The sequence below is a fragment of the Atractosteus spatula genome, chromosome 1 (assembly GCF_055471065.1).
Source record: "Atractosteus spatula isolate fAtrSpa1 chromosome 1, fAtrSpa1.hap1, whole genome shotgun sequence".
Classification (NCBI taxonomy): Eukaryota; Metazoa; Chordata; class Actinopteri; order Semionotiformes; family Lepisosteidae; genus Atractosteus; species Atractosteus spatula.
The window spans coordinates 61,723,600-61,749,098 of NC_142706.1; the positions used below are offsets into that span (position 1 = coordinate 61,723,600).

Below are 25,499 nucleotides of genomic sequence, written 5' to 3' on the forward strand. Positions count from 1 at the left end.
TGAGGGGCTTCCATTAAAATGGCCTCTTTGTATAATGCAGAGGCCTGCAGTGCCTCTGTTTCCACTGTTAAACACCCACCCAATTTGGTATCACCTGTTGTTACAAGACTTGGCTCTTGTGCAACAACTTTTGTCTCCATTCCAGAGAAAACCGGTACTCCCGATTCCTTCAGGAGAAAACCGGTACTCCCGATTCCTTCAGGAGAAAACTGGTACTCCCGATTCCTTCTGGAGAAAACTGGTACTCCTGATTCTTTCAGGAGTAAACTGGCTCCTCCTTGACATGCTGGGAGCTCCACAGCGCCTGGCAGGAGAGTCAGTGCCGACTGGAGGAGCTGATGTCACTGATGTGCTTGCTGATAATTAATCCTAGTCCTGCACTGGCGGTGCTCTGCCACTTGGAGAACTCCAGTCACAGTGACGTGACACTGGCTCGAACCGGCAACATCTGGGCCACAGAGCTCAGCCTGCACTCTGATTAAGGGCCTTTACTACTGGAGCCACTCAGGAGCTCATGGCTGTTGTCTGCTGTCGGATATAAAAGCCAAAATGTTTTTTATGTGCATGCTGGCCTTCGCCACTGTCTGACATAACTACATCCCCTGCAGCTCTCCTCTGTCTCTTGTTTTGGAGCAAAGAAGGTTTTAATCTCATTGCCCCCCATTTCATGAAAACGCACTATACAAGAGCAGTCTTGCATGCCAGGAGCAATCACCAAACCAGGGCCAAAGACAGAGATGCCGGGTACTCAGCCCAAGAGACACTGCGGCTCCCCATGTGGCCCCCAAACCTGCCTCTCCCTCTCTCACCCTGTTTTCCTTCTCGCCTGTGTCCCTGTGCTGTCTGTATGTCTGGCTGTCTGTGTCACTGTTATTCTTGTTGTTGATGCTGTTGGAGAGCGCCTCCTCAGGTGATGGAGTGCTACAGCAAGGTACAGCTCATCTCTCCGGCCGCTTCCCCGCTTTTCTGCTTGGCTATAACTACTGTTCCGTGTTTTCCGAAGATTTTCTCTTCTCGTCGTGTCGCCAGCAGAGCTGTCTCTAAGGCTGTTGATCCGTCACTGAGCCACTTAATGTGCAAACCTCCATTAACAAACCAAGTATTTCTGAAGTAGTTCCGGACCCTTTCCTTATGAGTTTGGCAGATTGGTGGCGTGGGAGGTGGGATGTTGGCTTGCAAAGGTTTCTAATTAAGAAAGGGCTAAGACTTTGTTTCTCGTTAAGATGCAAGGTAGATAAGAAAGAGCAAACATCGCGGAACACTACTTATAACCCCCTGGCACTGTCCTGGCACAGCTTCGGCACTGCTCTGGCACTGGGTCTGCAGCTTGCTTCACTGTTTGTTTTGTGGGGACCAAGACATCAAAGGGGGACACGGGGAACACAGATGAATGAGCCCGCAAGCCGACCCACCCGAGGGTGCCTTTGTGTGGCACTGTTCGGCACTGCTCCGGCGCCGATCTGGCACTCTTCTGGCACTGTTCTGGCATGGCTCTGGCACTGTTCTGGCTTCAATCACATGTATGCACCAGAAGAGTGTGAGAGAGGAGAAGCAGGCTCAGGGGAGGAGAGGGTCAGATTTGATCTTTCCTTGTAGAAGCTCGGCTTCAGAGTAGAGCAGTCTTTTGACATGCTGTCAATATTCGAATGTCCTCAGTTCAGTCTGTCAGGTTTTATTAGGCACCCTTCAAGAGCTGGAAAGGTTTTATATCTGGAAGTCTGGTTAAAAGTGAAGTTTCAGGTTAATTCTTTGTACAGGCTATGACAATATGTCAGAGGACAGGTAGTGCTTTAAACCAATATCCAGGTGCAGAATAACAAAATGTTGCTGAATACTTGTATATGCAGACAAGTAATTGGTACCGGAACTGTTAGAAAGAAACAGTGCCCATCATTTAAAGTATGACCCATGTTTGTATGTGGTGTTTAGTTTTTTTCCCAAAACAACATCCTCTCCTGAAGACGGGTATTAAATCTCTCCTCGCCAACCACAAACGGTTTCAGTGTGTTAAGGGTCACGGTATAGAGGACAGGCATCATGACATCTTGGCTTTGTTTCAGCAGCATCTCCCAAACTGTTATATCCAATGCCCTTTCCCAGTGCGAGCCATTTTATGCTGCTCTTCATTGCAAACTGAGGTAACAGCAAGAAACACTGGCACAGTGTCAGGTCACAGGCATGAAGTCACTGAAACTATTGCGATGTCAAGCCAACAAACCAGGCAGGGGACTTACAAGCCTTTTCTTGTTCATGCATTGGCAGGAAGATGAATTAAAGAAGCTATCCCCTTCTAAGACTAAATTTAGGAAGAAAAACAAAACTGACCAGCACTGATTAGAAAGGAGAGACAAAAAAAGGAAAGGGAATGGACAAAAGGATAGGAACAAGATGTTGTGAAAAAGGTTTGCCACTCACTATGGCTGTTGGAGACGGCAGCAGAAAGTTACAGTACAGGAGCGAGGAGATGCACTGACCAATCGGGCAGTGGGGAAAGCAGAGGAAGAGCAGCTGGCAGCAAAGTTTTCATCCTCAGTCTTCTTTGGCGAGAACTGTGCTCACCCTTGACCTTTGACCTCTGATCTTTAACCTTGAAACCCACCCCCTTCCGGCTTCCCCCAGCTGGTACGCGACAATGCAGATCTGCGTTGTGAGCTTCCTAAACTGGAAAAACGTCTTCGGACTACGGCTGAGAGAGTTAAGGCCCTGGAGGGCGCACTGAAGGAGGCCAAGGAGGGCGCCATGAAGGACCGCCGCCGCTACCAGCAAGAGGTGGAGCGCATCAAGGATGTCATGAGGTCCAAGAACCCGCTCCGGAGGCCACACGCAGCACAGATAGGTAGGCCATCCGAACACACAGAATCCCATGCAACAGCGCTGACACAACATGCAACCCAACGACTGAACCCAACACAGCCCACCTCAGTACAATCGTGTGCAGTACAGTCAATCACCATGGGATACAACAGTACATTACTAACAGTATCAACCAAGAGAATACTATACCTTGCTGCACATAACCCAATAAATTCAGGTATACCAATTTAGGTTACAGTGCTATCTAAAAGAGTGTAATTCAAGAAAGTACTGCACAATATAAAACAGTATAGTGCCATACAGCACTATATACAGTATGATAGTATGATACTTTACTATGAAATATATTACTATTAATCTGTAGCATCACAGAACTCTGTAGCATCACAGTATGGCACAATGTAACAAAGTTCTATAGGACACAATTCAGTATTGTGATATTAAACACTAGTGTAGTCTCATGCGATGCAGTGAAGAATGTTTTTTTAGGTTCATTAATTGTGCAAATTGTGCAAACCTGCCTCCACTTCTGCTTTCTCTCCCCCCTCTCCTCTCAGCCAAGCCTATCCGGCCCGGCCACTACCCAGCCTGCTCTCCCACAAACCCCCTGTACGTGCGCTCCGGGGAGGGCGTGACCTACAGCAACGTGATGTTCCAGACCGGGGGGTTTCCAGTCTGCTCCCAGAGGACCCCCAGCCCCCCGCAGGCCACAATGTGCGTAACTCACCTGGCTGGCACAAGCCTCGTTATGGAAATTCCAGTCTTGGGCATCTGTCTGTGTGGAGTCTGCATGTTCATGTCTCAGTGGGCTTTCCATCCACTCTCAAAAACACAAATATACACGTTACCCGTGCCAGGCTTTGCTAAATTGTTCCCCTGGGGGTCCCCCACTAATGAAGTAGAGGTCTGCTCTCAGAAAGCCAGAGTGTGCATACTGCAGATGCTCTCCACTTCCATTCTAAGGACAAGCCCTACAGTCTCTTAGGAGTCCAAAGCCATAAAGGCAGAAACCATGACCCCTCTTTCTCTTTCCTCTGTGCAGATTATCTGTGGGGGTCTGCAATGGTACAGTGGGCTCCTCTGACAGCCTGGACTCTTACAAGCTGAACGTGGACAATGGTGAGCTGGTCAACACTAGCAGTGGTGTAACTCAGAGCCCCTTTGTACAGAACACACAGCAACACTAGATTAGGAATATGTCGGAAAACTCATCCATTCATCCATCCCTGTCCATCAGAATGCTGCTTATGCCTAGTGAGGGACATGGGAACTCGGAGCCTATTCCAGAAGCTCGGAGTGCAAGGCAGGACACACCTTGGACAGGACATCGCAGGGCATGAACATGCGCACACAAGATCATGCTGGTTCGCCAGTGCAAACACGCTTGTAGACATTAACAAAGTTTGTAAACACGCTTGTAACACACAAAGTTTTACACAGCCCTCCGTCTGCCCCTCTCTCCTGATTAACTCTTGTAATTCACGTGGCCTTGCTGTTTTAACAACCTCTGCTCTGCACAGTGTGGTTCAGCTGTTGCACCTTGCTCAGAATAACAGAGTTCAGAGGCTCTCAGATACAGTAGGTGGATCACAGAGGTCTCTCCTGCAGCTCCTCTGCTCTCTTCATGACAGTCATATCTGACACTCCCTTCTCTCTTTCTGCTCTTCACACAGGCAATGCTACAGACATCAACGACAACAGGTAAGGGTGCTGCTGCTGTGTGCGTGTGTCTAAGACTGGGCTCTTCCTGCTGTGTTTCGCCAACGTCACCGATGACGTGATCTTAGTTCAGTCCCCACATCCATTCACCTCTGAGCTGCTAATATATAAGCATTAGACCCAACATCTGAGATCTGGCTGGAAAAGCCTGTAGCAATTAACGTCAAACAGACAAGATGAGACATTTGTTTTGTTTTTGCTAAAAGGCACTGTTTTTAGATATGGTTTTGTTTGATCAACAAATTCACACCTCTGCACTTTAAAGAAGACTTGTTTAACATCAATCTGGTACAGACATCTGCATATAAGCACATCACAGCAAAAGGCCGAGTCGCCAAAAAGCAGTTGGTTGCTGTTATTTGATGGGAAATCCAGTTACTCTTCATCATAGCAAGAGCAGAAGATTCCTGTAGAATCTGAACTGAACTGGATGGCTCTATGGTTGGATGGGGATTACTGTAAATTTAGTATAGCCATTCATTATTTTTTAACACTATGCTATAAGATTTAATAATATAAAGTAGGCTGATCAGAGAGCTTTCGTAGACACCATGAAATTTCATCTCGCTCTGCAATGTGTGCGTCGTGTGAGTAGTGGGCACGCGGGGGTTCAGCTGTGCCTCTTGGGGGCTGCGGGCTCAGGGTGCTCCTCCTGTCTTTAGAAGTGATGCGCACTGTGGAAGCGAGGCAGAGGACCCCTCCAAACTGTACGTCATCCAGCAGGAGGCTGCCGCCAGCTAATGCACCTGTGCAGGTGAGCCCGTTCCTGACGGCATGCGCGCGCGCAAACACACACACACACACACCCCGAGTGTGCATGCTGGGCTGCATCCCATGGGAAGCACCAGAGTTCAAGCACCAAGAGATGTTTTGATACCATCATGCGTCGGATTAGCATTTATTTGTCTTCAAAGAAGATGTTTCTTTTGATTACCGGATTGGATATTGGACTGAACCATTCAGGTTTTGTTCAGTTTTATTTATCAGTCACTCCTGATAGGTCAATCACATGAGGTAACATGGTAAATGGCTGGCGTGCCAAAGCAACATACCTGCACAGCAACAGATAAAGCATCAAGGTACAGCAGGGTATTACTGTAGCCGACATGAGAGCACAGCTGGAAAGAAAGCCAGACATTGCAGACAGGAAATTCAGGACCAAGGTTAAAAACTGGCCGGAGGTCATGTGGTCTGTCTGACTAACCCTGCTGCAGTGCTCACACGTCGCCCTTCTCTCTCTTTCTCTCCCAGATGATGACCTCTTCTAAGGCCTCCTGCATTCAGCATGCTGCGAACCAGCTTCCTCTGATCTGTGCCTCTGTATCCCACTGTCCTCCCTCTTTCTCTCTGTCTGTACTTTAGATCATGCATCCCCCCCTTTACCAGCTAAACTCCCACTACTCCCACCCCCAGATCCCAGTTATCTCTAGATGTCCTGTGCTGTATATAGAGCGTGCCAGGCACTGCCGCTGCCTCGGTCTCTGTTGCGTCCGCGGTGTGCTCGCTCTCCTCTCCTCTGCCCCTCCTGGAGAATACTGTGCTCTACCAGAGGTGGCGGGGGAGGAGTGAGCGAGCACGCCCGCTGTGTTCATGTTCAGCCAGCAGGGGGCGCTGCTGTCATTCTGGGGCGACAGGGCGGAGCTCTGCCAGCTGCTTGGCCAGCTGTGATTCCAGGGCCCTTCAGCCTCACCTCAGGCTCCGGGGGCCGTGCTAGAAGCCCAGCTGGAAGGCAGGGTGGGGAACCTTGAGGGGCTGTATTGCAGAGTACTGCTTCATTCTCAGTTTGGGATTGGACTTCAACAATTGTTTGAAAAATCTCTGTTTCTATACATAAAGCAAGCTGAGAAAAATGGAAGGATCCTTATCTTTTCCGCCTCTATGTATAATAACATTAAATACAGATACCTTCCAACGTTTTAAAGCAGCTCTGCAACACCCCCAGCCCTGTGATCCAGATGTGCAGTCTTGGCCAGTCCAGATGTTCACACACCAAAGCTGGCCCAGATGTTGCGCCACTCTAGTACCTCAGTGCTGAGCCCCACTGTGGCAGCTCCTTTATCAGAGATTGAGATAACCCTGTAGAATTTAACTAAGCCTTAATTAGAGCTATTTATACATAAGAACCACATGCTACATACATACATATAAATATATATATACTCCCCATGAATAATGTAGGTCAGTAGTATTTTTTATCACTAACACGAACCAATGAAGTGCGATAATTAGCAGTTCTGCTTATCAACCAGTAAAGCAGGGAGGGTGTTAAGCTGTGAGTGAATGGCTGTGCTGGTCAATGACCGTGATTCATCAGTGCTGTGATTCTGCAGGTTCAAATGCACTTAGAGTAATGTAACCATTGCTACAGCACTGTTAAACTGTAGGCACGTGAAGTTGTCTTTGAGATTCTTGTACCTTGTGATTGTGAATGTGATATCCTTCCAGTGTGCTATCCTAGCCAGCCAGCCTCAAAGCGGCAGACTAGAAAACATGTTTTTAAGAGTGACCACTCTCATGCTGCTTGCTGCTGTAATCAATGTTGCTCTCTGCGCAGTGTGTCTTGGTTTTCTTGGTGCAACTCATGGCTCTTCTGATCTGTTTCACTGCCAGAGCTTCGTTACAAATTGGACTTTAATCACTTAAACCACTGAGTTAGTAGCTAACTCAGAGCTGGAGGGGGGCCTTGGGCATTCGCCACAAATATTAATGGACACAGATGTGGCTGAAGGCATTCGTATTTCCTAAAGCTGAAGCTCTGTGACAGGAATACATTCATAAATCGCTGGGATTGCCAGACAGTTTAATTATCTTGCATAATTCAGAGCTGAGGTCCTGACCTTAGTATCAGCACAGTACTAGCACAGACAAGCAAGAAACAGAAGTTTAAAGAACTGTTATGAGTACATGAACAAATTGCACTACAACAGACTTCTCCTGCAGCTCTTACTGTCCTATTCTTTATCTGTCCTGCAAGTGTCAGTATGTGGTCTGTGTGTCCAGTCTGGCCTCCCTCAGTGGGAAGGACTGGACGGTGTGTCCAGTACCTCTGTTGTGAATCAATGTACAATGGAAACACACAGTGACTGTGTTACTGCCACACTGTATTTCTTTCAGTTCAGTTCATGTCTTTGTTCTGCACTGCACATATTTCTTTATTTCATGTCCGTTATTACGACTGAATGTACTACCTAGATAGGTTTAGTCTTTTATGCAAATGGCAATTTTACTGTATTTAATGAAGGGTTTTATCAGTGGTTTAATTAAAATCTTCAAATGCCAATGTATAAACAGAAAGAGATGACCCCTTCTCAATAACGGAGAGTGGCTGAGAGATGGAGGAGCTAGAAATGTAAAGGCTTAAAGTCGAGAATCCAGGTGGGTCTGGACCAGGTGAAAAAATATATATACTGCAGCAGACATGAGCGCTTGTACCCCTGTGTGACCCCAAATCAGAGGTAATTTGCCAACGTACTAAGACAGAAGACCATGCTTGAAAAACTGCACAGTTTGTTTCTTCCAGGATAATCACAGTCCTGTGTCCCCCAGTGAACTGATTATCAGGACACCTGCAGCTGTGCTAGCCTGCACCCCAGCCCAGAGCAGCTGGGTCCCCAAAAAGATGGCAGCCGGCCGCCCTGAGAGTCGAGAGTCAGAACGCTGTCTCGTACCGACTGCCCCAGCCCCAGGTAAGGGGCAGAAGCGGGGAGCCCATCAGCGAAAGCCGTGCTGCAGGTCCGCCCGGACAGCCCTGATGCCTAAAGGCCTGCGCCTCATCCCTCCGTGTCGCCATGGGAACGCAGAGGCAGACGGCCAAGCTCTGCTGTCTCCGACCTCCACGACGCGCAACACCCTCCTGGGCTTCAGCAGCTGCCTTCTGATCAGCCAGTCAGAGCGCGTAGCTGCTAGAACAAGCCAGGGAGGGATGCCTTAGGGGGGGCCGGGGTATATAATTCTCATCATTTCATGGCTTAGCAGACGCCCGCGTGCACAGTGATAAGACGCAGTAAATATCTGGATAAAAAGCAAAATCTGCACACGCTGTCAGGCTTCCTCTTCACTGCCTTTCTATGGCAAAGCAACAGCACCTCCCTGCTACAGCTGAATCTACCAGTCAGTCTGTAAGGGACCTACGCGAGCCACAAATGTAAAATGCAAACTTTAACACTCATCTTTAAAACTTTCAGCCTCGCGACCCAAAAGCCAGTGGCACATGCATGTAATACACACAGAATCTCTGCGGGGAAATATAGGAGGTTCATGTGCCTTGTAGCAGTATAGATCACAAAGCAGGCATATGTGTATAGGCAGAAAATACTATCCCTCTCCTCTGCGTTCCTCTGCTGATCCAGGTTGGGGCTGATAAACACGCAGTTTGAGCTTTGATTCAAAGTGGGTCAGAAGCTGTCGACAGGAAAATGCTACAGGGGTTGAGTACAGCCAGTTCGGGTCGACGAAGGGATGTGCGAGCTGGGAATGAGACTTACAAACGGGGAGGGTCAGCTGGACCGAAAGTGCTCCTCCCTCTCCTGTCTCAAACCTCTTTCCTATTAATGAGTTGTTGCTCCTCTCAGACAAGTAAGAATGAGGAGAGGGGGAAATTATCGCAAACCCTGCCTCCGCTTTCATTTCACCTCTCCTATCAGTCCAGTCACGTGCTGAGATCAGATGTGATTTTAATCCAGCGTTAATCCGGTCACATGCATGTCATCAGAGGTGGAGGCAGGGCACTGCCTTTTCACTGACTTTTCGCACTTTAATTGTCGGTGTTGGGGCGGAGAGGTTGTGGCTGGGTAGGGGTTTATGGGCAATGCAGAGATTGGGGGCGGTGGGGGTCAAGTTCAGAAGCAGGACATTTCTGTCCAATGACGTCTGTTTGATTTGGTTTAGGATTTCGAGGCTGCGTTTCGGTACTTCACACTTTTGAGGCAAAACAAAGCAGAACAAAACAAAATCGGGTGAAGGGCGAAAGACGAACTGAAGTGTGGGCTTGCAGAAAAAAAGCAGGAGCCAGTGGACAATTCAGACTTCACCGTTTTTTTTTAAACAAGCGTGTCCAATAGTTGGTGCATGCGGTAAACATGCTCTGTAACGGCTAACAAGTACAAAAAGAAACACTTTCAATAAAGATGAACTATCTACACGTTGCCTGGGCTCTGGTTTATTTTAAAATGAATATTAACACGTGGGTATTACTTTGATAAGTCATATTAACAGCCACTCTAAGGTGAGAAAACATGTAAAAATAAACATGGACTTGATGCAGGGGGTATGTGTATGTGTACAAAGCTTAATAAATGACAGATCCTGAGGCAATTATTAAATTTGAGTACATCGATTGTTCAACATCCTGGCTCGTGCTGAGCACAGTAGCTGAAGTCTCAGATATTGAAGAGCTTCACATCTGCCGAGATATTCCAGCATCCACTGTTATCCACTGGTCACTTAATTAACTGCATTCAAAGAATACAGTTAAGTGTCTTGAAATGCACAACAAGTTGAGTACATACTGTACTGTAAATGTTTGAATACAGCTATTTCTGGAAAGATTTAAACCGCCTTAAAAATGAAAGCAAAGATGTTCTGTCTTCCCTTTATAAGTGTGGCCATCAGTACATTAATGATTAATGCAAAATACTAAATACCAGCTAATTTTGCTGCCTGGAGTCCTACACAAATTGTCAGCTCAGCAAGTAAGTCAGAAACAGCAAGCAGGTTTAATCCCACAGAGTCTTGAAAAATACATGACCACAAACAAATTATTAAAGTGTCAGAATATTTCTGAAAACTCTTCTGTGTAGATCAGGACAGCTAGGGAAAGAGATATACTTTTCTAATTGTGGAATATACACACATGAACATCACTGTATATAAAACATTTGAAATGACTAAAAATAAATCTGAGAACTGCCTGCCTGTGAGGTTTTCCGATTTTGGACAAGACACGCTTCATTAAAAACCGAGAGCACTCTTTCAGACAAAATAACAAAAACAACAATCTAAGTATTTGCATCTCTGGTTTGAGCTGGGCCTATGTGGCATTCAGCACAGATCAAACAACACGCCCTGATGCAGAATGTTCTGATGTTTAATACATATTCTTATTTCTGTGCCGCACGGTGGTGCAGTGGTCGGCATTGCTGCCATGCAGAGCTGGGGCCCTGGACTCTATTCCAGCCCTGGGGTGCTGTCTGTGTGGAGTTTGCATGTTCCCCCACTGTTCATATGGGTTTCCGCCAGGTGCTGCAGTTTCCTCCCATAGTCCAGAGCCTTACTGGTAGGTTAACTGGTATCTGGAAAAAATGGCCCTGGACTTGAGTGTGTGCATCTGTGTCTATGAGTGCCCTGTGATTGACCTGTCTAGGGTGTATCCTGCCTTGTGCCTGTTGCTTACTGGGATACGTTCTGGCCCATCCACAACCTTGAACTGGATAAATCAGTTAGAAAATGGATGGATGGATAATTGCAGGATAAGTATGGAACTGAAGGAGAAAGCAGCCACAGTGGCACGCTGCAAGCTGACCTTCGCAGGAACTTCAAGATTAGCCATTTTGTGAATGGGATTTATCATTTAAGTGTTGTGCACACCTGTGAAAAACGGAGTAAATTTTACAGCTTACCAATCACTCACCAGTATTTTCCCACATTTTTGTTTGTGCTTATCCATAGGTTTGGACCAAGTAAAGACCATATTTTTTATACAATAAACCTCACCGATTTGTAGATCAGATTTCAAAGCATTTTGCAATACTGCAGTGGTGCACAGCAGCTTTTGCAGTGTCAGATGTAACAGTGTGGGATTTCTGGCTGCCTTTTTCACCGGCGGAGGGTCGATACCTCTGGTCAAGGTAGAGAGACGGCGTGTGGTCACTGAGATGCGTTCTCTTCAGCCCGCAAGAATGAATGAAATGGTGAGAATCTACGCAAGGCTAGAGAATTCTCTAAGAGAAAGAAATGGACGTCCGTGCAGCCTCTCGGCTGGTGCCATGGTTCTGAGGCGAACACAGGGAGATGGCTTGAGAATGTCATGTAGGGTATCTAATGAAGACCCAGGAGGTGCTGATACACATTCTCAGGCAGGACTAATTAGAAAGGGGAAAGCTAGAGGGCCCTCTAGTGGTGCACAGTGGGAAATCCCTTCGCACTGTCACACAGAGGACTGCTGTCCCACCTTTGCTCTTAAGGGCTTAATTGACCCAAAACTAAAGCTTAACTGGGAGAATCAGTACTTTTCTGAAGGTCCTCAGGCCAGCAGCTATATCACCCTGCAGGTCTCAACTGGCAGCCCACTGAAGCTAAGCAGCACTGAGCCTGGTCAGTACCTGGCTGGGAGACCTCCTGGTAAAAACTATGGTTACTGCTGAAAGTGGTGTTAGTGGGACCAGTGGGGGGTGCCCACCCTGTGGTCTGTATGGGTCCTATTGCCCCTGTATTGTAGTGGGGACACTATACTGTAGTGAGAACCGTCTTTTAGATGAGATGTTAAACTGAGGTCCTGCCTCTCAGTGGTCATTAAAGAGCAATCCCTGAGCATTTCTCGATAATGGGGAGTTTCCCGGTGTCCGAGCCAAATTTCCCCCCTCAGCCTTTACTGTGGCCTCCACATTGTCCCCATGTATGATGGGCTTTCACTTGCCTTGTGATGGACCGGTGTCCTGTCCAGGGTGTACCCTGCCTTGTGCTTGTTGCTTGCTAGGTAGGCTCTGGCTTCCCGCAACACCGTATGGTATAAAATGGTTTGGCAAATGACATGACATGACAAAGGTGCTCAGCTGTTGAGGAGTTAAAGAGATCTAGGATGTTTTCATTGCTGTGCTAAAATGTAGAGAATCTTCATACAAAGGTATTTGCAGTTTGCTTTGTGGAGGTTGGGGGTGAAACAGACTTTGGGTTTTTGATAAATAGGGTTTAACAGGAGCTATCCTGTCCCCATAACAACAGGACAGCAGCTCCGATATTTCTCCTGCTGGGTTATTACAGAGCCAAAGACATGCAGAGCAAAGATCACTCTTATCCGAGGGGTGTGGCGAGGCTAGAGTACAGAGCACGCAGCCCCAACTTCCAGTGCCCAGTCACACAGCGAACTGCTAGTGAAACGTCTGGGGCAGCTGTCTATTTCTGGGTTTAGGCCATTTGCTCTAATTAAGACACTGCTATTAAACACCACCCCAAAACGTCTTAAGACTCGTCCAGAGGTAGCGGTTGGATTTTGTAAGTATGGTTCCTACTTTTTCGGATGTTTTAACCAGCAATCAGTGTCTGAGAGCAGGAATACTGTAGAGGCGAGTACAGACCAGAGGGAGAATCACTCAGACTTTGTGCACAAAAAAACATCAATTTATTGAAGAGAGGGGATTCTTTTCTTAAAAGCCTGCTTGTATTACTCTTTCTTTTGAGCATTTATTGTGCAGTCATTTACTACAGTTTCATTTCTTCAAGTGCTTAGATGGAAAAAGAAAAATGAAAGTTGTCCTCGTGGGTCCTACAGCCCTATGCTAAAATCCTGAAAACGAGCTAAAGTGGTTGTCTGACCGGGTTTGTGGGATCTGCTAAAAAGGGTTTCCATTTGAGCAGCGTGCAAGTGAGAGAGATCAGCGGAGCACTATGCCCTCTCTTTTCTCAGCTTTCACTTCCAGTTCATATGAATCGCTTGGACTGACGTTTGCTGCTCAGCTAATGTCTCTGGGTCGTCCCGGGAGGAGAGGAGTGTCCCTCACTGACTGTGCCGCATGTCTGCAAGCGCTTCGGAGACCACAGGGGTCACCCTGGCTCACTAGTCCCACCCTGCACCACAGCATAGGGAACCATGGTCACAGCTGACCTGGCTCGAACCCGTGATCACAGAGATCAACCCGTGCTGGAGTGAATGCCCTTTCTGGTTAGGTCATTCAGGACATCTGTTGTTGTGTTTTTGAGGTGCGGTACAGCACCCCAGTTGCTCCAGTTCACATAGTATCGACAGAAGGATTAAACCGCTTTGTTCTAGATTCCAAACTCTCAATTCACTTAGTGCTGATTAAAAAACAGCAGTAACTACCTCTCACCCCCGCAACATGTCAACCATAATCATTTACTACTTACACAGCAATAACTCGGATTCCAGATGCAGAATTTGATGTATTAGTCACATCTGCAAATAGCTGTTTGTGGGACACCTCCGCATCTCAGGACAGGAAAATAATTGCATATACAGTATGAAAGAAGCTATCAAGTCATTTCATTTATGAAGATGCACAGAAAAAAAGACATTAGAGTATTCAAAGTGCTGGTGGTTCTGCCTCTTTTAAACAAAACAACTTGCACGCCATTCTAAATTTTTAATTAGACCTGCAAATCCTTGTTTTATGTACCTGCATTTTAACAGTTTAACACAAGGGAATCTCCAGTCAGGGTATTGTTTCCATCAGGTTCTACAAAAGGGATGCGACCGATCGCCTTCAAGCTCTTGAGCACAGCCAACACTTCAGGTGCTCTTGCTGTTGGAAGACAGAAATCGTTAGAAGAAACGATACAAACAAAGGTTATGTTAGATAAGGGAATATGGATGGTTTTGCAACTGTTGATTGCAGCCGAAAGGCCAATCTAATTTGTCAGGGCACAAATGTTGAAAACACAGGACCGTGATGCAGTATCACTGTGACAGTCATCTACACATCAGGGGACAAGGACTTTCCAAAACTCGTCAGTGACAGGCTACACTAAGAGCTCTCAAAAGGGCTAAAGATATCCTACACTCAGCAGCCAGGTCGTTCTCCCCACCCCAGCGTTTAGGCGGGATTCTGACTTAGAGGCGTTCAGTCATAATCCCACAGATGGTAGCTCCACACCCTGGAGAATGACCCTGGGGTGGCAAGGCGGGGTACAAGCCACTATCAGTTGCCACATCTGCACCAGCGGGGAGCAGAGCTCAAAACACACATACGGGTGTCAGGTCATCCCTGGATTCGTGCCAGCTATCCCTACTTCCTTTGCTGCGCTTGCATTAATGCCGTCCACGAGTCAGCTTTGTTTTAGTAAAGGAAAAAAGGAAGTGAATCAGAGAAAAATGCCTCTGCAAGGATACAGGGTCTATAGGAAATATAAACGTGCTTGTACACCAGAGAGTCAGGCAACCACGCTGCGCCCGTTACAGTGTACATCTTGAGGACGAGCAAGGCACCCTGACCAACTCTCCTTTGAGCCCATGGCATAATGGGGTGGGGTGGCAGCGACTGTCGCTGAACTGTTGCTGGCTGGGTTTCGCAGTCCTGCCTGATCTCACGCAGGGCCCCGATTGCTCCTTCCCAACAGCGCCCCCGTTAGCCCGTTAGCAGAAATGCCATGGAGGCTCCAGACACAGCCAACAGCCTGAGGCACAGGAACACCAAGCCCGGAGAGGAGAGCCCCCCAGCAGGAAGTAAGCAGTTTCCCCCTCTTTCTCTCTGCATTCGTTGTGCTTCAAAATACAGTGATGAAACTGAACACTCTAGTTGATTTCTAAAAACTACAGGTGACAACATCAGCGTTGATTTGTCTTGCTGTGATCAACAGTTCCCCTGTTCCTTGCTCCAATTTCTTGTAAAAAGCATGAAGATTACCTTGGAAAAACAGAAACAAAATACTTGTGTTTAAAGTGCACAGATAGTTAAACATGTGACCACTGTATAGGTCTAAAACCCCCCATGGACATATGAGATAAGAAAAGCTGAAGGCAGAGCTCAGACCATTCCTGATCAATAACATCAAGGATCAATAACAACTAACTAGGCCACTGGGCCACAAATCAGCAGTGCTGTACCAACACAGCAGGCACTACCACTTGGACAACTAGAATTATCTCCACAGCAGAGAACACAAAGCTAAGCTGAACCTAATTTTAAACTGTGGATGACAATAATAACTGTGGCAATCTTCCAAATGACTTCATTTACAATGGAGTGGGAAAATTGCCCAAAGTAGAAAGAAAAGACTGCACACGTTTAAAGCTGTCATTTAAATGCAAAAAGCAACAAGTCCAAAAAATGATGCTAAAGCCAGGTGCAGGGGTGAAATTACTTTCGACAAGTGCTCAGACTTATATATCAACCAGTCTTTTGCACGTCACGATTTCAAGAAGGTACAAAATTCCCATGCTTTGGCCACAGAGCTTGTGACAGGTGGAGTCTGTCCCCAGTGATTGCAGCTCTGCAGCTCTTGTGTTGCAGGGGAGGGGGATGGCAAGGAAGGGGCTGAAGGTCTGCTCCAGTGGAAGAGACACATGGAGGTAAGGAGCTGCTCTCCGAGATCACAGGATGCTGAATGATTAGGGTCGTCTCAGTTCAGTGTAAGCGAGAGGGGATATTGAAACCTACATGCAAAGAGAATCGAAAATATGACCAGAATCTGTCATAAGGCTCACGTAGCAGAGTCAGCCTGTCTTTTCTCCTTCTCCTTCTGATCACTCTCTTTAACACAGTAACCCTTCTCACAGCACATCAAGGCAGAGCTGCTGGATCAGATGAGTGACCTAGTGGACAAAGCCATAGACGAGTCCATTCAATCGTACTCCAGGCACAAAAAAGCGTATGCAGATGCCAATGGAGTGGAGAAGGCACAGAGGTAATATTTTACATTGAACTGCAGATACATGCTATTGACAAAATTACACTGATTCAGCTACAGTAGATCAGTTTTATCTACTGCAGACTGCTCTTGTTTATTTCAGGAATCAGAGACTGGAAGATGGGAAAGCATTTGTGGAGAGAAGATCTCTGCTAGAGTAAGTAAGCATCCCTGGACCCTGATGCACAGCTCAAGCTCCGTGAAAGCAGTGCAGTTGTCACAGGACACTCAGAGGTTATAAAGAACACAAGATGTATTATCCCTTTGTTTCAAAGGTTGCTGCACCAGCTAATGGAGAAGCACCAAGGCAAAATTTGTAAAGCAAAGGTTTAAGACTTCAAAACATCCGCAAAGCTCTTTCAAGAGTCAAGATGTTGCCTGCGTACCCCCTAAATTGTCAAGATGAATTCTTGAATTTGTTTGAAGCATTTTTTAAAATGTTTTCAATGGACGCCCTGCTGTAAGGCCCTGCCAGAGACATAGAAGGTGTACTGTCCTCAATCCCATCTCCGCTGTATTCCTAACTGGGTCTGGGGTGGGGTCTGATCTCCGCAGTGAGCTGTTTGAAATCAACCACATCAGGACTATCTACCACATGTTCGTGGCTGTGCTGTGCGTCTTCATCATCAGCACCATCGCAGTGGATTTCATAGACCAGGGCAGGTACGTGGAAACTCCTGTTCTGCACCATCGCACCTATGGAGCATGTATCTAATTCAGAACATGAAACAATTCATAGAGTACAGGTCCTGTAGGCAAGTGGATTATTTTGTCAGAGAGAGATGACCTTGATCATAGCACGGACATGAAATTGCAGTTTTTCCTCAATTGCGGCATTCTTAAAAACATGCTGAAGCAGGACAGGATAAGACCTTTTCAAAACATGAATCCAATTCCTAAGACACGTCTGTCTTTCTAAATCCTGTCCATGCCAGTCACATCATAGCGCTCTAGCAACAGGGTGCTTATGCAATGTGCTAGAAGGCTCACAAACGGCACTAAGTTCTACAGAAGCACATACAGTAGGAGTCTCAGCTGCTTCTGTCTGCGTGTCCTAGGTTGGTCCTGGAGTTTGACCTGCTGTTCTACGCCTTCGGGAAATTTTCTACCGTGGTCTTTGCCTGGCTGGTCATGTTCGGCTACACCCTGGCCATCCCGTACAAGGCGCTGTGCCTGTGGGGGGGGCGTTACCACTCGTCCGGCTTTCGCAGGGCCTTGACCGCGGGCGTGGGGGTCCCGCTGATGGCCTGCCAGGCCTGCGTCCTTGGGGTGTACCCCATCTACGTGGTCATTCACCACAGCCTGCCCCCCGCCTCCCGTTTCATCGTCATCCTGGAGCAGGTCAGTTCCACTTGGCGGTGTCTGCTCTGTTAGTGGGTTCAGCACGAGCCCCGTCGATGCCGCAGACACACAAACACGGATCCACGCTATGTAACGAACAACATGATGGGTGCTCACATGTGATCCTTGCGAGCTGCAGCAACTTTCCTTGGATTTTCTTTATACGCGAGCTCTTCCTTACCTGAACCGACTGCATCCCAAATCGTTAAAATGACTGGCTTTCCAAGACCTGTGTCGGTAAAGGAATAAAGAGACCTGTGACCCTGTGGGATTGCGTAGCCCTGTCTCAGATGGACAGCAAAAGGGGGAAAGCATTTCAGAATCAGGCTGTTACTGCCACTGCGCACTTTCATGGATAATGCCTGCCATGTTGAAATTAAAAAACGCTACATAGGTACCTCCTCCATGAAAATTATGACGCTGTGGGCTGCCACAACCTTTGACTGTGCACTTCTACCTCAACACCATGCTGTACATGTAGCAGAGTCCGTGTCTCCTACAGTCTGCCAAAGTCTGTCGCCAGTCCTAGGCAAACGCCAAAGACCAGGAAGACCAGTTATGTCTGGAACAAGCAGACGTCAACTACACGCTGAAAAATCAAAAGCACGCGTCTGACCTCCTGCTTGTTCCTCAACAGCTCGCGAGCTGACGCAGCTCTCCAGTCAAACCTGATGTTGAATAACCTGGTGTGAGATATTTAATATTTGAGATATCTGGGGGATCTATCAAGACTCCAGGCTCCCCAGCTCCATAAAACCGGACCTCAACCTGATTCACATGCAGAGATAAGACGAGCAGTCCTTCTGAGATATGAAATTGCCTCTGGATTCCAAAGGGCAAGGCAAGGGAGGGAGGTGTGAACTTAAGTACATAGAACATAAAACAGGTTGCAAACAAGAGGGGGCCATGTACTGTCTTCAACAGCATGGCTAGGTAGCCTGTTCCATACTCACAAAAGTCGGCATACAGCAACACATGTTGCACACTGGGACAGCGCCACTCCACAGCGTCTTGACCCTTATGGAAAGGTTCTCCCACGGCATACTGGGGGATTCTGAAATGGGGTCACCCCACCAGCAAAGGCCCTTTGCTTTCTTTGGGGATATACAGAATGTGCATTCTACAGACCGGTAGCAAGCAGGGTCTGATGCAGATGCTCATGCAGAAAGTGGATATTTATCCTATGGGGGTGTAACCACTGTGGGAGGAACAAGGTTATTCTGTGTATTAGATGTGGGGGAGCCTTTTATTTTATTTCTATTATCTTATTGGCATCTCGAATTTAACTGCTCAGCCATAGGTGAGAAATCTTCCTTAAGCTTCTAAAAGAAAACTGAACAACACAAAATCATGCAATGCTCACAGGTCTGTCAAGAACACGGGTCTGGGCAGCCACGCTGTTGTAAAGATTCTGTCAACTCCTTTGTCTCACAGATACGATTTATGATGAAAAGCTACTCCTTCATCCGAGAAAATGTGCCAGAAATCATGAAAGCCAAACCAAAGCAGGGTAAGAGTTATGCCACAGGTGGGTTCTGCCAGCTTGTTCACTGTTGATCTCTGGAGTTGATTCAGAATACTTTAACTGCCTATCCGGAAAACTGGCTATTTATTACTGCTGTCCCACATTGTTGAGAAGATGAAAATGATGTGAAACTTTTCCTTACCATCTTCAAGCAGTGTTTCTCCTCTCTTACATGTAGTTTATCTTTATCTCAAATCAAACTGCTTCTGCACTGATTAGCTACAGGCAGGTCTATCGAATGGGCAGAACTAGATTACCATCTTAGCTAAAAGCCACACACTCGCACCATATGCAGTATATATAATCTGACTGTTACAGTTCTATACCCCCAATTATTGACCGCATTGCTCAATCTTTTCTGACCTTGAAACATTTACAGTGCCTCTTTATTTTTGTACAAAGAAAACAAAGTATATGAATACTGCTCTGTGCTTTATTTCACACAGGAGAATGTCCTAAGTTACCAGAGTTCTCCAGTTATTTGTATTTCCTGTTCTGTCCAACTCTGATCTACAAGGAGTCCTACCCCAGGTAAGGGAAAGCTATAAGCCAATAGATTACAATTTTTTACCCACTGGTTTAAATGCACAGCAGACGAGATAACACACTCGGCAGTGTAATTTTTATAACTGCTTAGGAACAGAATTGCCGAGTTAAAATGAATTTGGTTTATGGGTGTATACAACAGATAGGTTGTTTGTCACTGAACTGTTGCCGCAACTTGCACAACATATTCACATTAAATTACAAATGATTACTCTTTAATAAATTAATAAGAATAATTCTGTACCATGGCAGGAATCCATACATTAGATGGAATTATGTAGCTGTCAAGCTTGCACAGGTAAGATATTCATTTTTTCAAGGTGATCAATGATCTGCACACTTGTGATTTAATTTTTACTACTAAATACACTCAAAGTCCACTTCATGGTTAAGCAAACAAAGTCACACTTTAGACTGTTGGTCCAGAGGTTTGATGTATATTTTATGAATCATCAATTTATTATAGACTGGTGTTCTACAGAGTGGTAATAAAGCATCTATAAATAAATGCCACACTAATGAGATGAGGTATAGTTTTAGGGTGCCTGATTAACATTCACAAGTGGTAGTTAATTATCATTAACATCTATGATCTGTACACTTAATCTAGTGTTATCACAAACAAAAAAAAAAGATAAATCCAAAAACTAATACAGATACCAGCGTACACATTTTATTTAAAAGCTTAAAAATTCATGAGCATCATGCAATTAAGGATGACAACAGCAACGTATACTCGCCTCTTAAGGGTCAAATCTTGCTTAAATTTATCAGAGTGCGCCCTCTATTGGACGAACGGGGTAATACTGCCCGAATGACAGTACTAATAGTGTAGTAGGCACAGACAGCGCTGGGACCCTGAGTTTAACTCTGGACCTGGGGTGCTATCTCTGTGGGGTTTGTATTTATGTGGGTTTCCTCCGAGAGCTCCAATTTCCTCCCACCGTCCAAAGACATGCTAGTAGATAAACTGGCCTCTGGGAAAAATGATGTGATGTGAACACGTGCGTGTGTCCGTGCCTGTCCCTGCCCCACGACGGACTGATGTCCTGCAGGGACAGCCTCCGACTCCGCCGTGATCCTGAATTGGAAGGAACGATTTAAGAATGGATGGATGGACAGTGTAGTGAGTCTGTCCTGCCTGGTTGATGCGAGGCAGGCTGGTTCTACAGGAACACTGCCCATAAATGGGGCTTCTGATGTTTTTTGGGAGGGTGGTGTTTCATCACCAAAGGTTAACCTAGAATGCCTTGTGTAGTATAGTGAGTAGACATCACGAGACAACAGAACGAGAGAGTAGAAGGCGGGAATATATGGTGTAAGGGCGTGATCTGTGTAGTTAATAAAATAGTTAAAATAATATAAGAATGGCTCTTTATTAAGATACACAACACCTTGTCTACTATGAGAATGGAATTTTTTCCTTTGTTTTCAGGTAAGTCTACAGACCCATTTCAAAATATTAGTGTACAATAACAAGCCAGAGGTCTCTCACCAATAAAGAAAAGTAACAGATTCACACTTCTCTACTGCCAAGTCTGAGGCCTGTCAGCCACCTGACTCTCTCTCTCTCCTCCCCCTGCCTCGCCCGCAGATTCTAGGCTGTCTGTTTTATGGGTATTTCATCCTGGTGCGCCTGTGCATCCCGGTCTTCACTAACATGAACAACCAGCCCTTCAGCACCAGAACACTGGTCCTCTCTCTGTTCCACGCCACCCTGCCAGGTACTGCTGCTTCCATCCCCCACTCTGCACAGCGCCGACCTGCGCTGTGGGCGTCCGCTGAACTGTGGCGCGGTGGGCGAGGCGAATGGCTCACCAGCCCTCCTCTCTCCTGCAGGGACGCTGATCCTGCTGCTCTGCTTCTTTGCCTTCCTACACTGCTGGCTCAACGCCTTCGCGGAGATGCTGCGGTTTGCCGACAGGATGTTCTACAAGGTGAGTGGCCTCGCCTATGATCTCATCGTAATTTTAGACCCACCAACCCTACACAATGACAGTGAGCCACCTCCTGCGGAACCAAGCCAGCCCTCCCAGAAGTCCTGTTAATCAAAGTACAAAGTTGGCATGGGCTTTGCTCATCCTCTGCGATACTGACAAGGTAGACCGCTAGATCAGCACTGTAGAACTCAGCATGCTCAGCTCTTCCAAAAATAAGACTCCTTTTGTTAGACGTTTGCATATTCTTCTGTATCCATGTGAGTTTTTTCGAAAGCGCTCTGGTTCCCTCCCATTTTCCAAAGATGTGGTGTTTGTGTGTGCCTAAGATCCCTGCAATGGACAAATGTCCTGTCCAGACTGTAGTCCTTGTGCTTCCAGGACCGACTCCACGTTGCCGGCATCTTTGCCACAAACAAAGGCTTCCTGCAGGATGTATGAGCATCGTCTTGCCGGTGCATGGGAGCACCATGGTAGTGCTGACTAACAGCATGCCCCTCCTACAGAAAGCTCACTCTCGTGCAGAATGCATGCCCGTGTCTACGATGTCGTCGATTATAACAGCTCCTAACGAAACTTAATTTTTTTTCCCTCCCATCAGGACTGGTGGAACTCCACCTCCTTCGCCAATTACTACAGGACCTGGAACGTGGTTGTGCATGACTGGCTCTACCATTACGTCTACAGAGACTTCCTGTGGGTAAGTCAAAAAAACACCCCGGTTCATTTCCAGGGAGGTGGACCGCAGAGCCATGGGACACCTGGCAGACAGGAAGATCTAACCTGCCACTGGCGAGCGAGCAGCGGGCGCTGCCCAGCTTCCCTGCTGTGCTCAAGCTGAAGACGGAGGTCATTCTTCTCATTTATGATTTCACTACAGGCCCCGAAAAAGTTGAGCAACCACTCCTCTAATGGGGATAATTTGCGAAAGACGTGTCAAATCACTACAGAGCCTTCGGGGCCGGGAGGGCTGATGCGGCCAGACATAAACTGAGGGTCCGTCCCACACAAGTCCTGGTTTCCAGCCGAGCTCCTTTTCTAAATTGAGCAGACAGGGGGCTTGGCTGGAACCCGTGCAAGAGTGCAAAGCTTGCTCACCGTCACCCGGGGGCACGCTCCTGGGTGTTTCTCCGCCAGCTCTTCAGCAGGAGGTTCCGCACCGCCGCCACGCTGTCGGTCTTCATCATCTCGGCCGTCGTCCACGAGTACGTCTTCACGCTGTGCTTCGGCTTCTTCTACCCCGTCATGTTCTGCCTCTTCGCCGTCATCGGGGGTGAGGGCCCGCCGTGCGTGCGCCGACCCTCCCGCAGGCAGGGGGGGAAAAAAAACCAATCCACTTGGGCTTTTTCACCCAGTGGGATTGTGCCTTTCCTTTGTGCAGAACTCAGGGGGTTTCCCAGCCTTGATCCCAGCAGATCCCAGCATGTTTTCTGTGTTTCTTTACATCGACAGCTGTCTTTAGTCCTGTTAAACCTTTGCCGGTTCAGTTTGACTCTCTCCTCCCAGATGTGGAGAGGATTCTAACTTCGAGAGACATACTAGTAATGTTGCTGCTTTCCAAGCCCCGGGGGCTGAGATCATTCATTTACTGGGGATTGGGCAGTTTGCCCACAGTGGAGCACCAGAGCTCTTTGTCCGATGTTCTCATACAGTACTTGACTGATTAGCAATCCTCAGGGTGACAAGTGGCAGCATCTGTCATATGCTGGCTCTGTGCTCAAACGTTGGCTTCTCCTCTCTTCCAGCGTACCACAGTCAGATCTGATGCAAACTGGCTAGGAAGGGAACAGTGATCACTTTTAATTACAGTGCTCATCGTGAACAGTCGGAGATAGGCCCTGGCAGCTGACATTCTCAAAGTAATCCAGACAGCAGATGTGGCAAGGGCGGGCACAGAGCCAGATCTGCCAGTACTCTGCTGCTTCTGTGCCCCAATCACTCTCTGCTGGAAGCACTACCCTGTCTTTTGGCCAATGTCAATAATCAGGCTTTGCTGCAGTAATCTGCTTCACTCTAATCTGTGACAACTGACTCCTTCCATTTGTGAAAGGAGCTTGATCAAACATCCTGCTTTTCAAATGCTGGGGCATTCATTTCCTACACCTCCAAATCCCCTGGCGGGAGGAGTAATTTCTTCTGGCATCCATCCCTGGCTCAGCTTGGAGCTCAGCACTCAAATTGATTTCTGCCCTAACCATTGCAAAACGCAAAGGCATGCACACTTCCTGTACTGTAAAGGCCATACAGTACATGGAGCGCATATGCCCAGATGCGCCTGGGAGCTCACTACAACATCTGCTTCCCTTCCCAGTGATCTTCAACTTCACAATGAACGACAAGAGGCAGAGCCCCATCTGGAACATCATCATGTGGACCTGTCTGTTTATTGGCCAGGGAATCCAGGTGTGCCTGTATTGCCAAGAGTGGTACGCCCAGATACACTGCCCACGCAAAGAGGTGTGTACCAGTATCAGACCGATCAACGCTGCAATCCATCTAACTCTGTACAGAAGCAGAAGCTCAGTTACAGACACAGACACTGCTAACATCATTTAGTATGCAAACATATATATATACAGTAAAAGTACTGAGAAAACATTGGTTCATTTGATAACTTGTGCCCTGTCCAACTTGAAACACACCTAACTGCGGTTCACCAATACATCTGAAGTCTACTGTACCTCATTGGGTGTCAACACAGACAGAAGGAAGATTTACAATGAGATAAGGCCACTTTTTCCAGTACAGAATAATTGTATTCATATTTAAACTTCCCCAACATGAAACATGACTGATATGACCTGCTGACTGCAACGCTGATTGATACGAGTTACTGTGCTGCATGACTGCTGAAACCAGAGACAATCCAGTCCATGTTCATCTATGTTGGTGTTGCATGCAGTTTCAGAAAATATGACTCACAGGAAGACTGTTTATAGGTCTCTGTCTGTCACCTGTCTGTCTATTGTGTATAAATTGATGTTTATATAATTTTCATTGTACTTTATGTGCACCAACAATAAAACAGAAGATACAGTGCAACAGATCTTTCGAAAAAGCACCACATTTTTATACCAGCTGCAAGAAATTGTACTGATGAAGCAGAAACGTGATATTTTTAATATGGCTTTAACATGACAGATTTACTCCACATGGAGCAAAATGCCTGAAGTACACGGCAGCTGCTGCTGGCATGTGCCAGATCCCAGTAATTCGTAAATCCTGAAACAGATCACATGGCTGGGCAATGGGAGTCTTACCTGTCTTATTAACTGCGTATTCACCTATCTATCAACCATACAGCTGCATATGCATTAACAAAGGGTGCTGCACACACCACATGCAAAAATAAACCTAAAAAGAGCACACTATACTGTATACTATATGTAGTGTCTTGACAATAACATGCCCTATGCTTCCTCTGTGTTCTTGTTGTTCTGGTGTAGGGTGGCTTCTGGGAGCTGGTTACCCCTCGGTCCTGGTCGTGTCGGCTGCAGGCTTAGCCGGAGTCACCATGCGAGGGGCAGGGAGCACTGCAGCAAACCCACAGGACCTGGCAAGCAGATCGCATGGCCGCCAGATCCATCAGACCCCCAGCAGCACAGTTCAAGGACCATCTGAGTTTAGGACCATCCACACAGGGTTATGGTAAATTTATGGCAATGTCATTGCTACGTCCTGACGTGAACATCTTGGATTAAATGAATTGGAAACCTCAACTGCCTGGAAACAAGGAATTGTAGCATGTTCTTGTACACAGCACCCTCCCAATGTGCCACCTTGCCCTGGAGGGACCAAGTAAACGCAGTGTGTCCTCTGCCTGCTGCCCCTCGTGACTACCTGAAGCTTCGCTGCCGTGTTGCACAGGTGATTCTGCAATGTACTTCAAGGCACACTGGCTGCTGTGAAACCTGCTGAACTCCCTACTGGAACATTATTTCATTACAACCATCCATTTCATTTAATCATGCTTCCAGAATAAAACAGTCTCCGATCTCAATTGAAACAGCTCTCTCATTCCACACTGCACTCACAATCAG

General features: G+C 46.9%; 2 protein-coding genes across 3 annotated transcripts in view; both read left to right on the forward strand.

Annotated features, from left to right (window-relative positions):
• kif5ab (kinesin family member 5A, b) overlaps window positions 1–9,674 on the forward strand; it is a 49,676-nt gene extending 40,002 nt beyond the window's left edge. The window contains exons 24-29 of one of the 2 annotated variants that reach the window (XM_088914813.1): window positions 2,620–2,836; window positions 3,372–3,528; window positions 3,857–3,933; window positions 4,488–4,515; window positions 5,196–5,287; window positions 5,785–9,674. In XM_088914813.1, the coding sequence (XP_088770939.1) occupies window positions 2,620–2,836; window positions 3,372–3,528; window positions 3,857–3,933; window positions 4,488–4,515; window positions 5,196–5,274 (558 nt within the window). In that variant the 3' untranslated portion in view covers window positions 5,275–5,287; window positions 5,785–9,674. The remainder of the gene's footprint in view (window positions 1–2,619; window positions 2,837–3,371; window positions 3,529–3,856; window positions 3,934–4,487; window positions 4,516–5,195; window positions 5,288–5,784) is intronic. The other variant, XM_088914822.1, reaches the window with a different exon arrangement.
• Window positions 9,675–12,683: 3,009 nt separating this feature from the next.
• Window positions 12,684–25,438, forward strand: soat2 (sterol O-acyltransferase 2). The gene is made up of 16 exons (XM_088918166.1): window positions 12,684–12,741; window positions 14,821–14,926; window positions 15,714–15,772; window positions 15,980–16,107; window positions 16,214–16,267; window positions 16,666–16,773; window positions 17,169–17,451; window positions 18,886–18,961; window positions 19,423–19,507; window positions 19,775–19,820; window positions 21,117–21,246; window positions 21,362–21,459; window positions 22,061–22,159; window positions 22,597–22,732; window positions 23,771–23,916; window positions 24,906–25,438. The coding sequence occupies exons 2-16, from the start codon at window positions 14,851–14,853 to the stop codon at window positions 24,960–24,962; spliced, it is 1,581 nt and encodes a 526-aa protein (XP_088774292.1). The 5' UTR covers window positions 12,684–12,741; window positions 14,821–14,850; the 3' UTR covers window positions 24,963–25,438.
• Window positions 25,439–25,499: the final 61 nt, after the last annotated feature.

Coding starts and splice junctions, on each gene's coding strand:
- soat2 (XM_088918166.1), top strand. CDS start 14,851: ATGGAGGCTCCAGACACAGCCAACAGCCTGAGGCACAGGAACACCAAG. Junction 16,268..16,665: donor GAGAGAAGATCTCTGCTAGA/GTAAGTAAGCAT, acceptor TGATCTCCGCAG/TGAGCTGTTTGAAATCAACC. Junction 19,821..21,116: donor TAGCTGTCAAGCTTGCACAG/GTAAGATATTCA, acceptor CCTCGCCCGCAG/ATTCTAGGCTGTCTGTTTTA.